Here is a 10,942-nt window from a genome sequence, read left to right as displayed (position 1 = left end):
GGCGTGGCCTGTGGGCGGCGCGGGGCGTGGCCTGTGGGCGGCGGGGGGCGTGGACTGTGGGCGGCGCGGGGCGTGGCTAATGGGAGACGCGGGGCGTGGCTAATGGGAGGCGCGGGGCGTGGCCTGTGGGCGTGACCTCACTCGACGTGGAGCTGGGCAGTGGAAAGCAGCAGCGCTCCTACGTCCGCTCGAATCGCCTCCTCCTCAATCTTGATCCTCCTCCTCCTCAATCTTGATCCTCCTCCTCCTCAATCTTGATCCTCCTCTTCCTCAATCTTGATCCTCCTCCTCAATCTTGATCCTCCTCCTCAATCTTGATCCTCCTCGTCGGCGATCTTCGTCGGTACCCAAAGGGCGATCGCCTCGACTCGCCCCTCGTGTCCCCGTGCGGACGAACGGTCCCGCCATGGGAGCGTGCTATTCCCGAACTCCGAAGCGCGAGCGTCCCAGCAAGAAGAGGTGAGTCGGACGCTAAAGCCTCACGCCGGGCTCCGTGTGAGTCGGACGTTAAAGCCCCACGCCGGGCTCCGTGTGAGTCGGACGCTAAAGCCCCACGCCGGGCTCCGTGTGAGTCGGACGCTAAAGCCCCACGCCGGGCTCCGTGTGAGTCGGACGTTAAAGCCTCACGCCAGACTCCGTGTGAGTCGGACGCTAAAGCCCCACGCCGGGCTCCGTGTGAGTCGGACGCTAAAGCCCCACGCCGGGCTCCGTGTGAGTCGGACGCTAAAGCCCCGCAGTGTAAACACTGGGGGAGGGGTTGGTGACCATTGTTATAATCGTAGCCACAACTTATCCACGGTCTCGCGTCTTATTCAAGTCACTCTACTGCTGGATGAGGACCTCCCCACACCGTATGGGTCGTGGGGGTTATTTAACCATACTTCACCACTCTGGGCAGTGCGAGGTTGTCAAGGCGGGGGACAGCGATGGTGGAGTATGTAAGTGCAGTACAACGATGTGTTCAGCACAGTCCACCAATCACATTGTAGCCCCGCAGTCTCTAGCACCTGTTGTGATTTAGTGGTCGCCTATCCAAGCACTGATCGCGCCCATTCACAGTGACAACAAATACTGCCTCTGAGAACCCAAACTTTCATCAGCATTGGAGCAAGCAAGTCCTGTCTACTGGACAGTGTCTCATCACCAAAGTCGGGCTTGCTTGACCCAATACTGGTGACATACAAGGCCGTAATTATAATAAATATTGTGTGGGGGGGGGGGGACGCATCCCCCCCCACACAAAATGTCCACCCCATTATATTGCTATAAAATAGATTTCCGTTTATATGATTGTGGTTATGGTTGTACTTTAGAAATCACTAATCTCTGCCATTACATAGAATGTAACAAGAAAAAGTAAAAAAATAAAAAAACAGCAATATAATACAATATACACTATCAGACATTATTGTTAATAAATAAATAATAATCCCGTATGTTAGTTTCTATTTTTTATATTTTAGGCAGGAAATTCGTTTCAAATTTAGATTTTTTTTCTGGGGGGGTGGGACCCCCTGGAAGATTTGGTCCCCCCCAATGTTGACTCCATGGCTACGGCTTTGGTGAAATGCCAGATGTTTTATGAGATTGAGATCCATTGCTTGGACGAACTCAATGCTGATATTAAAATCGAATCACTTATTGCAGGCATTGTAAGAAACACCGCTGCAGGCATAACCGTGTGAAGAATGGCCTTGATGACCACGCCGATGCATCCACTCCCACCACGGCGTCACCGGTGGTGCAGGAAGGTGGTGCAGACACCTCATGTGGAAAGGTAATAATCATCATCATCACCGTCCCACACGAACACACAATCTCGTGCATTCAGCCACATGGTAACCAGCATAGAACACATCCACCACGGAGATGGAATTATAAAATAAGTTTATGTGCAGGTGCCAGCTAGACTCTTTTGCATCGTCGGACTGTGAGAGGATTATTTTGAATTTTCGGACTGTGAGAGGGAGTGACAGATTGGGGAGGCCTTCATCCAACATCAGATTAACTATGGCTGATGATTATATAAGTGACAATTGTTGAATGATTCCTCTGTCATCGTATCATCACCAGCTATTTTCTATCTGCTCCCAATTGACGGCCCGACACACATCATCACCACCCATCACAGTCACGCAATGCCACAATGTATCCGACTCCTGCACGGGAACTGAACTCATTGATCCATCTCTGCGGTGGCCGTACTCTTTCCTTTTTGGCTGCCATTCAATTACCAATCCCGTCCATCAGTTCTCGCAATGTATCCTGCACAATCCCGTTTATCGGAACGGCCAATTGGATGGTTCAAACGTGACTTTATACGCGTCTTGGTGCACACTTTAGCTTGTGTTCCCCTACCACTGCACTGCACGTGTGCACTCTCTACCTGGTGCGTAAACCATGAACGTGATTCCCTCGACAGGAGGCGCCGGCAGAGGGCCAGGTCATTGTGCCGCTCTCCCCACTTGACATCACTGGACGACCATTGCCCCATGGGGATGGCGAGCCCCCCCACGCCTCCGCTGACAACCCCCTTCTCCTGGTCGAGGAGAAGGGACCCAGCGAGGAGGAGGCGAAGCGACGCGACAATGAGCCGGAAGTCAGGTAGGGAGGGGACTGCGAGATGCAGCGGTGGACACTGTGGTCTGGTTAGGGAGCATCGGTCGTCTGGACAGGCAGTTAGACAATTACTGTAGGTATGAGGGAGTGTAGGTGTGAGGGAGTGTAAGTGTGAGGGAGTGTAGGTGTGAGGGAGTGTAAGTGTGAGGGAGTGTAGGTGTGAGGGAGTGTAGGTGTGAGGGAGTGTAAGGGTGAGGTAGTGTAAGTGTGAGCAAGTGTAAGTGTGAGGGAGTGTAAGTGTGAGGGAGTGTAGGTGTGAGCAAGTGTTATTGTGAGCAAGTGTAAGTGTGAGGGAGTGTAGGTGTGAGGGAGTGTAGGTGTGAGGGAGTGTAAGTGTGAGGGAGTGTAAGTCTAAGGGAGTGTAAGTGTGAGCAAGTGTAAGTGTGAGGGAGTGTAGGTGTGAGGGAGTGTAAGTGTGGGGGAGTGTAAGTCTAAGGGAGTGTAAGTGTGAGCAAGTGTAAGTGTGAGCAAGTGTAAGTGTGAGGGAGTGTAGGTGTGAGGGAGTGTAGGTGTGAGGGAGTGTAAGTGTTATTGAGTGTAGGTGTGAGCGAGTGTAGGTGTGAGTGAGTGTAGTTGTGAGGGAGTGTAGGTGTGAGGGAGTGTAGGTGTGAGTGAGTACGTGTGAGGGAGTGTAGGTGTGAGGTAGTGTAGCTGTGAGTGAGTGTAAGTGTGAGGGAGTGTAGGTGTGAGGGAGTGTAGGTGTGAGGGAGTGTAAGTGTGAGCAAGTGTAAGTGTGAGGGAGTGTAAGTGTGAGGGAGTGTAAGTGTGAGGGAGTGTGTGAGGGAGTGTAAGTGTGAGGGAGTGTAGGTGTGAGGGAGTGTAGGTGTGAGGGAGTGTAAGTGTGAGCAAGTGTAAGTGTGAGGGAGTGTAAGTGTGAGGGAGTGTAGGTGTGAGCAAGTGTTATTGTGAGCAAGTGTAAGTGTCAGGGAGTATAGGTGTGAGGGAGTGTAGGTGTGAGGGAGTGTAGGTGTGAGGGAGTGTAAGTGTGAGGGAGTGTAAGTCTAAGGGAGTGTAAGTGTGAGCAAGTGTAAGTGTGAGCAAGTGTAAGTGTGAGGGAGTGTAGGTGTGAGGGAGTGTAGGTGTGAGGGAGTGTAGGTGTGAGGGAGTGTAGGTGTGAGGGAGTGTAAGTGTGAGGGAGTGTAAGTGTTATTGAGTGTAGGTGTGAGGGAGTGTAGGTGTGAGTGAGTATAGGTGTGAGGGAGTGTAAGTGTGAGGGTGTGTGAGTGTGAGTGAGTGTAAGTGTGAGGGAGTGTAGGTGTGAGGGAGTGTAAGTGTGAGGGAGTGTAGGTGTGAGGGAGTGTAAGTGTGAGGGAGTGTAAGTGTGAGGGAGTGTAGGTGTGAGGGAGTGTAGCTGTGAGTGAGTGTAAGTGTGAGGGAGTGTAGGTGTGAGGTAGTGTACGTGTGAGTCTTTGTGCAGGCTCATATATGAGTGTGAGTGTCAGCTAGAGCTCGTGTACACTGGTGTTGGTTCCAGCTAGCATAAGGGTACGCAGAATGACACTAGCGAACACTATTGTGATCATTTGTTGTTTTGTTTTTGTTCAGCTCTGAGAATGTTATCCTCGAGATCATCACTGAGGAGCGTTTCTCTGGAATCGCGGTAAGAGTCTTGGTGTAGCGAGTTTATAGTCTCAGCTTGGTCACCAATTGTCACGTAACATTTGTTTTGCCACTTGCTTTGGTAGTTCGGCACAGCAGTTTGCACGCTGTGCTGTGAACCCAGCCACCTCAGTTGGATTCCCAGCAAAGGCTAGATTAATTGGAGGGGGATATCAGGGATTACGGACTCTACGTTTGTTACGATGTTTCAAACGTGCGGCTTAGCCCGAACACGCAACCTTGACACCCATCTACACAGCAATCAGGCATACCCTGCTGACGAGACTCAGATCATTAACACCGGCCCAGAGATTCCCTGATGGAAAACATTGGTCCCACAAGCTCATAGTCCGATGAACTAAAATGTTAATTTCTTTATAGACTGTGAAACAGACACGTGTGCTTTGATTTTTCTTAAGTCGGAACATTCATCAGCTATGAGAATGCATTTGGCGGCACACCCTTATAAAATACAGCGTGGTCTGGTGTGGTTTGCTGTCTGCAGAACAGCGGTGATGGTGGCGAGGATGCACCGCGTCTGGCACGCGAGTGCGAGCCGCTGGAGCAAGGTGAGGCGTCGTTTCCTCTGTTATAACGGGTTGCGTGTGGATCCCCGGTTATAATGGACCGTGTGTGAGTCTTTGGTTATAAGCGGTCATGTGTGGGACCCTGGTAATTATGACCCATATGTGGAACCCTGGTTATAATGTGTGTTGTGTGGGTCCCTGGTTCTAACGGGCTGCGTGTGGAACCCTGGTTATAATGTGTGTTGTGTGGGTCCCTGGTTCTAACGGGCTGCGTGTGGAACCCTGGTTATAATGTGTGTTGTATGGGTCCCTGCTTCTAACGGGCTGCGTGTGGAACCCTGGTTATAATGTGTGTTGTGTGGGTCCCTGGTTCTAACGGGCTGCGTGTGGAACCCTGGTTATAATGTGTGTTGTGTGGGTCCCTGGTTCTAACGGGCTGTTTGTGGAACCCTGGTTATAATGTGTGTTGTATGGGTCCCTGCTTCTAACGGGCTGCGTGTGGAACCCTGGTTATAATGTGTGTTGTATGGGTCCCTGCTTCTAACGGGCTGTGTGTTGCATTGATTGCCACAGCGGGTGGAGATTGGGCGGAGGGCAGCGTCCCGCAGCGCCGTCACCAAGAGCTGCAGCGCCACTTGGCGGAGACGGTGGAGAGACTGAAGGAGCTCAACGGCAACCAGGACCTCAAGGTATGCGGGGGGGGGTCGTGAGTTCAAATGCCCGATTCTGACAGCTACTGTATATTTGCAGTGTACGTATTCTCCTCATGGTTGCGTGGATTTTTCTCCAGGTTCTCCAGTTTTTCCCTCCACATTTAGAAACGCGTGTTTTTAGAGTATTTGGCTGCTATAAATATCCATGCGATATTTCACTTCGTGGAGCTAGCAGTTGTAGCCGAGTCTCTTCTGAAAAAGAGCTATATAGCTCAGTGGGCCTTACCTAGTAAAATAAAAAACAAATAGTTTTAGTGTCATAGTTTAGTTTTAATAGTGTGAGTGTACCTGTGTGTGTGTGTGATGGGCAGACCAAGGTCATGAAGTTCGAGCTGGCCAAGGCCTCGTCACTGCCCATCAACCAGATCTCCAACACGTCTGGTGAGGGCCGTCCCCTCCCCTCTCTCGTGAAACGTCGAGTCTCAGCCTTCCCCAGCTCCCGCGGTGTAAACGCACAATCGGGCAGCTTGCGCGGCAGTCACTGTGTCACGACTGCCGTAGTGCAGCGCTGTTGTATAATACACGTCCCCCCGTTTTTACCCGTGCCCCCCCCCAACGTGTCCTCGTGCGCAGGTTCTCACCTGCGCGTCATCACCGGCAAGCTGGACTTGCTGTTGAGCGGCACGGCCGTCGTGTCGGGCACGCGCTCCACCAGCGTGTCGGACCACCCGCAGGGCCTGCTCTACGTCCTGCACCGGGTGGCTGAGAGGCTCGTGGTACGTCGACATGCCCCCTCGCAAAGCCCCCGCGTCTTGCCTCGCAGTCAAATGCACCTCGCATGCACGCACCTCCACGACACCACCGTCGTCATCGCCATCATCCACCGACATCTGCATTTCACCTTCGCCTGTGTGCTCGCTGCTAGGATCAGTTCACTTGAATGTGTGTTCATTTATTCTCACGGTTCATTCATCGATGCTTCTTATACCAGAAAGCCACAATGCGTCTCATCAAGAATTTTTTTTTTCAGCGGGGCTCCTCTTGCAATGTTTGTGAAGTTCATAATTGCCCGTTTAATTGGGAAAGATAAATGAGATAGGTTATTTATGACAAACTAAATAAGTACAGCAAATTGGTTGTCTTCGGTTCCGGTTTCTTCACCTCACCCTCTCTCCCCCTGCGTCCCTGCCACTACAGAAGCAGAGCGAGGAGGAGGTGGGGTGGAACCACGCGGCGGTGTTCCCCATCGCGGCTGTCACCGTGGAACTGTGGCACCGCCACCCAGCCCTCGGGGAGCTCCTGCTTGCTCACCTGCTCAGCAAGTGCCCCTACATGGGCCCCGTCTTCCCTCGTCCCACGCCTGGGCAGAGCCAGGAGGACGCTTTCAGGTGAGGGCACTAGGGATCTGGTGGGGGGGGGGGGGTCGGTGGTAGTTGGGGGGTGAGGAGTGAGCGGTGAGAGCTGTGCGTGGGTGTGGCGTGTGCTTGACGCCCGTGTCTCCCCCCATCACCCGCAGGATCCTCGGTTACCGCTTCGAGGATGGGAGAGTAGAGAACGAAGACTTGTTTCTCCAGAGAATGTCGGGCATGGCGCGCATGTACGCGGCCATCATCTCCGCGCCCGTGCCCCCCTCCAGTGGCAACAAGGTAGCACCGCCAATCCGGGGTCACGATCCCCATCAAGAATCGGATCTCACTCTCTCCGTCACGTACAGTTTGGTTCGCTCTGCTAGTGTACGTGTAACATTGTTTGCATGCGATTTGCTTAAATCGTAAGCCACTGGCTCTGTGTAGCGCAAGTACGATAATGGGATTTTAAATTGACGAATCTCTCCCACACCTGCCACCCTACCCCACGCGTGCCGTGTGCGTGAATCGCAGAGCCACCCCCACGGCATGAGTCACGGCTGGACCTGGCTCATGCAGGTCCTGGATATGGAGCCCATGGCCAATGTCACCCCCACGGTGCTCTTCAGCTTTCTGGAGGTACGCACGAGAGCACACGGGCATGAGCACACAGCGCGTGCACAGGAACACACGGGTACACGCACGGGAACACAGCGCACAAGCATTGTGATAGAGACGAGGCTGCCCTGTGACTTGTTCACATGCTCCTGGCGTGTGTGAGCAGGTGGCAGGTAATGCAATGGCGATTGAATACGGCGATCAGCTCTGGGAGCTGCTCGATGGGTTAAGGAAAGAATACATCCCAAGGTACCTCTCGCCCGGTGGCAGTCTCGTCTCCATCTCACCTTCACGAAGCCATTTATATTTGCACGTGTTCCTTGCATTGACGATTTGCTTTCTACTGTTTTTATGTTGTGGCAATAGACTGAATCACCTTGTCAAGTAACCAGCTAATATCAAAGTAACATTGCACTTGTACATACAGAAGGGTCCTTGCACCGCCATAATTTTCCCCTGCGGATCATAAACTTTGGCTCTTGGAAGACTCTTGACCAGCCCAGTTATCCACCCACAGCAATTTGCAGGGAGGCGGTAGCGATGCGATCGACGTGACTGTGAAGTCAGCTGTCGACAGCAGGCTCCCGTTACAGTGTGTCTCTGAACGAGCTTAAAGCTGTGGTTGGTGATGGTCACCGGTTAAGGACTGGAGCCAGAAGTTTGTAAGAATCGATGGATGCGCAACTAAACTCGCTGCATCTGTTCTTGTCCTGCAGAATCGAGAAAGTATCCATCCCGCAGCAGATGGGAACTGTGGTCAGACTGAGGCTGTTCCTCGAGGTACCGGCTTTGACCACACAACTTTGACACACATATTTATTCTAGTGCCGTTGTCATAACCCGCACAGCAATGTGTGTAGCATTACCTTAAGTCATAACAGCCGCGGAAGGTGACATCACAATGATATCTGAAGTCACTCAATAGCTCCCTTTATCCATGCTCGCAGCAATCGCCATCCTTAGTGGGCACATTGCGAGCTGGTCAGGAGACGTCAGTACAGCAGCGGAGTGAACGTAACTGTGCGGAGCTGTGTTTTATCCGAATGTGTTGTGGCTTTTCCCCGGGTATTCTGGATTCTTCCCAATCGCCAAACTTGCCTTTACAGAATTCGCCAAACATCCCAATACAGGGCCATCCTGAAGTAGAGTGTTAACACTCAATGTGGCCAAAGTTACATTCATTAGGGGCATAGTTAGTACCATGTGTGTGGGTGTAATTATTGTCAAAGTATTTGTAAGTACATGCCAATGAAATCATAAATATTAAGAGTTAGAAAATCCAAATTAGATGAAAACTTGAGTTGAACAAAGGTATTTTTTTCGTGAAGGAATCTGTGCCCAGGATAATACCTTAAACTCGCTATACTTGAGACTCCGGTTTAATCACAGGTGGCTGAAACCTCAATTCAAACCCAGGATCTGAGTGGTGTTGGCTTTGCACTCGAACGCATAATTAGCCCCGTATTCACTTTGTCACCTAATGTAATTTTTTACGTGTCGGGAAGTTGGGAAACACTTCCCAGAAATAAATTAGTAATTCTCCTCTCATTGCGGCATGCGTACACACGAAGGGACGGTTAATAGTTAATTGCCTGAATCACCAGGTCTCCCCTTCACACAGGGTTTCTAGTACATCATCAGACATGTGCGGCAATCCTACCCCAGGATTGTGTATAACTCACTAATTACATAATTCCCTAACGCATTACACCAGGGATGGTGGGTTAGGTAATTGGGATCATCTACCTCACACCTGAATGGGAGGAGCAGGAGGATGGGTTGAAAGGTGATTGGCCAGGAGGGTTGAAGGGGAAAGGCAGGGAAGGGTTGAGGGAAAAGCTCGATGGTGGATCGGGACATTTGCCAGGAAACTCTTAACGCGTGTGTCGGACTGTTCAATAAACATACAAATAGCACAACCAAGTACGCGTCTAGAACTTCTCCACAAAGTGCGCTTTGGGCTGAAAAAGCCTCTGACCGGCGTGCATCGCTTCCTGCACAAGAAACAGCAGCTACATTAAAATAACTTATTAAATATTCACCTTAACAGCACTCAAGACACCAGAGCGAGGCATTCTATTGGCACGCTGCCACTGGTTGGCCCTTCAAATCCCATGTGGGGCTGCTGGGCTGCCCGGACTCGAGTATCCACATTAATCCCTGTTTGTGTGTGTGTTGTGTTTGTGTGTGTTTGTGTGTGTTGTGTTTGTGTGTGTTGTGTTTGCCTGCAGGACTGTTTTGTTAATCGGGAGATTCCTTTGCCAAGCGGGCATCTCTCAGAAGAATTTTGGAAGGCTTAATAAGATCACCCTTCACACCTGTACATTATGTAAATATATGTTTTATGCAAGTAACTCCCATAATACAGGTTTTCTAGGTTAGATCGCGTAAGTGTATAAATGTGTCGTTAACCCCGCCACCACCCGACACAGGCAATGAGTAAGGTTTGTCACGTAAACAGAATATGCCAATTCGTCACTAGTACAGTACACCGCTTTGTTGGAGAGCAAAGCCACAACATTTACAATCTGTGTACGACGTTTCGCCAGTAATGACAATGAGCTTCTTCAGGCTGCAGCCAGATTTGTGGAGAAATCCTGTTTCGTTCCTTAACTAGAGGGGTAGTAGATGTGATGAAAACACTTGTGTGTTCTTCTTGTGCCGGAGTGGGGGGGGGGAATTAATTAATGTATATAATTAATATATATATAAATAATGTATATAATCAATGTATATAAATAATGCATATAAATAATGCATATAATTAATGTATATAATTAATGTATATAATTTATGTATATAATTTATGTATATAATTTATGTATATAAATAATGTATCTAATTGCTGCTTTGTAAGCGAACCATCAAATAATAAAATGTTTAAATGCAGGTCAGCATGCTTCAATAGTGATTACCGTTGGTATGGCTATTTTAGTATACACAATCAGCAGCAGGTACAATAACAATGGCCTTGCATAATGCGCATGCATAATGTACATTGATTACCATATATATATAACTCAAACGGCAACGGATACCCACAGTAATTTATATGCATTAATTCATCCCTCCCCCACTTCGCGCAAGAACGGCACACAAGTGATGTCATCACATCTACCCCTCTATTTAACAAAACAGGAGGATTTCTCCACCAATCTGGCTGTCACCTGATGAAGCTCGTTGTTATTACTGGCGAAACGTCGTACTCAGATTGTAAATGTTGTGGCTTTGCTCTCCAACACAGCAGTGTGCTCTACTAGTAACGAATTGGCACGTTCTGTTTACATGATAAACATTACTAATTGGCTGTGTCGGGTGGTGGCAGGTTTTTTGACACATATATTTACGCGATCTAACAACAAAAAAACCTGTATTGTGGATGACGTCAGTCGCGAAAGCTTACGTGTTAAACAGTAAATCATTTATTCGTAAATTAAATAAAAACCATGAATTGCTACATTGTGTCATGGTTGCTTGTATGCAATATATACAATGGTTTGTGTTCCTGGTGTGTAAACAGCAAAAAATAACTGCAAAACATGCACAAATACACACGAAGATGAATAGCAAAACAAAAACT

The 10,942-nt window shown here is 49.6% G+C and overlaps 1 protein-coding gene across 2 annotated transcripts; it reads left to right on the top strand.

Moving 5' to 3' along the window:
* The first annotated feature begins 139 nt into the window (after nucleotides 1-139).
* LOC116949272 (mRNA export factor GLE1-like) lies at nucleotides 140-10,817 on the top strand. Of its 2 annotated transcripts, XM_076072125.1 has the most exons (14): nucleotides 141-459; nucleotides 1,648-1,777; nucleotides 2,423-2,604; nucleotides 4,165-4,219; nucleotides 4,724-4,787; nucleotides 5,319-5,434; nucleotides 5,770-5,839; nucleotides 6,032-6,174; nucleotides 6,596-6,786; nucleotides 6,915-7,044; nucleotides 7,279-7,383; nucleotides 7,529-7,611; nucleotides 8,079-8,142; nucleotides 9,594-10,817. In XM_076072125.1, exons 1-14 carry the CDS (start codon nucleotides 407-409, stop codon nucleotides 9,660-9,662), a joined length of 1,455 nt encoding a protein of 484 aa, XP_075928240.1. In that variant the 5' UTR covers nucleotides 141-406; the 3' UTR covers nucleotides 9,663-10,817. The 2 variants fall into 2 exon arrangements, with proteins under 2 accessions (XP_075928241.1, XP_075928240.1); XM_076072126.1 differs by lacking the exon at nucleotides 7,529-7,611 and having other exon boundaries at nucleotides 140-459.
* Nucleotides 10,818-10,942: the final 125 nt, after the last annotated feature.

Source organism: Petromyzon marinus, chromosome 36 (genome assembly GCF_048934315.1).
Source record: "Petromyzon marinus isolate PM22_M1 ecotype Great Lakes invasive population chromosome 36, UKy_Petmar_22M1.pri1.0, whole genome shotgun sequence".
In the NCBI taxonomy this organism is placed as follows: Eukaryota; Metazoa; Chordata; class Hyperoartia; order Petromyzontiformes; family Petromyzontidae; genus Petromyzon; species Petromyzon marinus.
The sequence above is the reverse complement of the archived record's forward strand: the minus strand, read 5'-3'. Positions and strand labels throughout refer to the sequence as shown.

What these genes read in the sequence shown, in the direction of transcription:
- LOC116949272 (XM_076072125.1), top strand. Translation starts at nt 407, where the DNA reads ATGGGAGCGTGCTATTCCCGAACTCCGAAGCGCGAGCGTCCCAGCAAG. An exon ending in ACGGCAACCAGGACCTCAAG is followed by an intron (nt 5,435 to 5,769) that starts GTATGCGGGGGG and finishes TGTGATGGGCAG; the next exon opens with ACCAAGGTCATGAAGTTCGA. An exon ending in GGGTGGCTGAGAGGCTCGTG is followed by an intron (nt 6,175 to 6,595) that starts GTACGTCGACAT and finishes CTGCCACTACAG; the next exon opens with AAGCAGAGCGAGGAGGAGGT.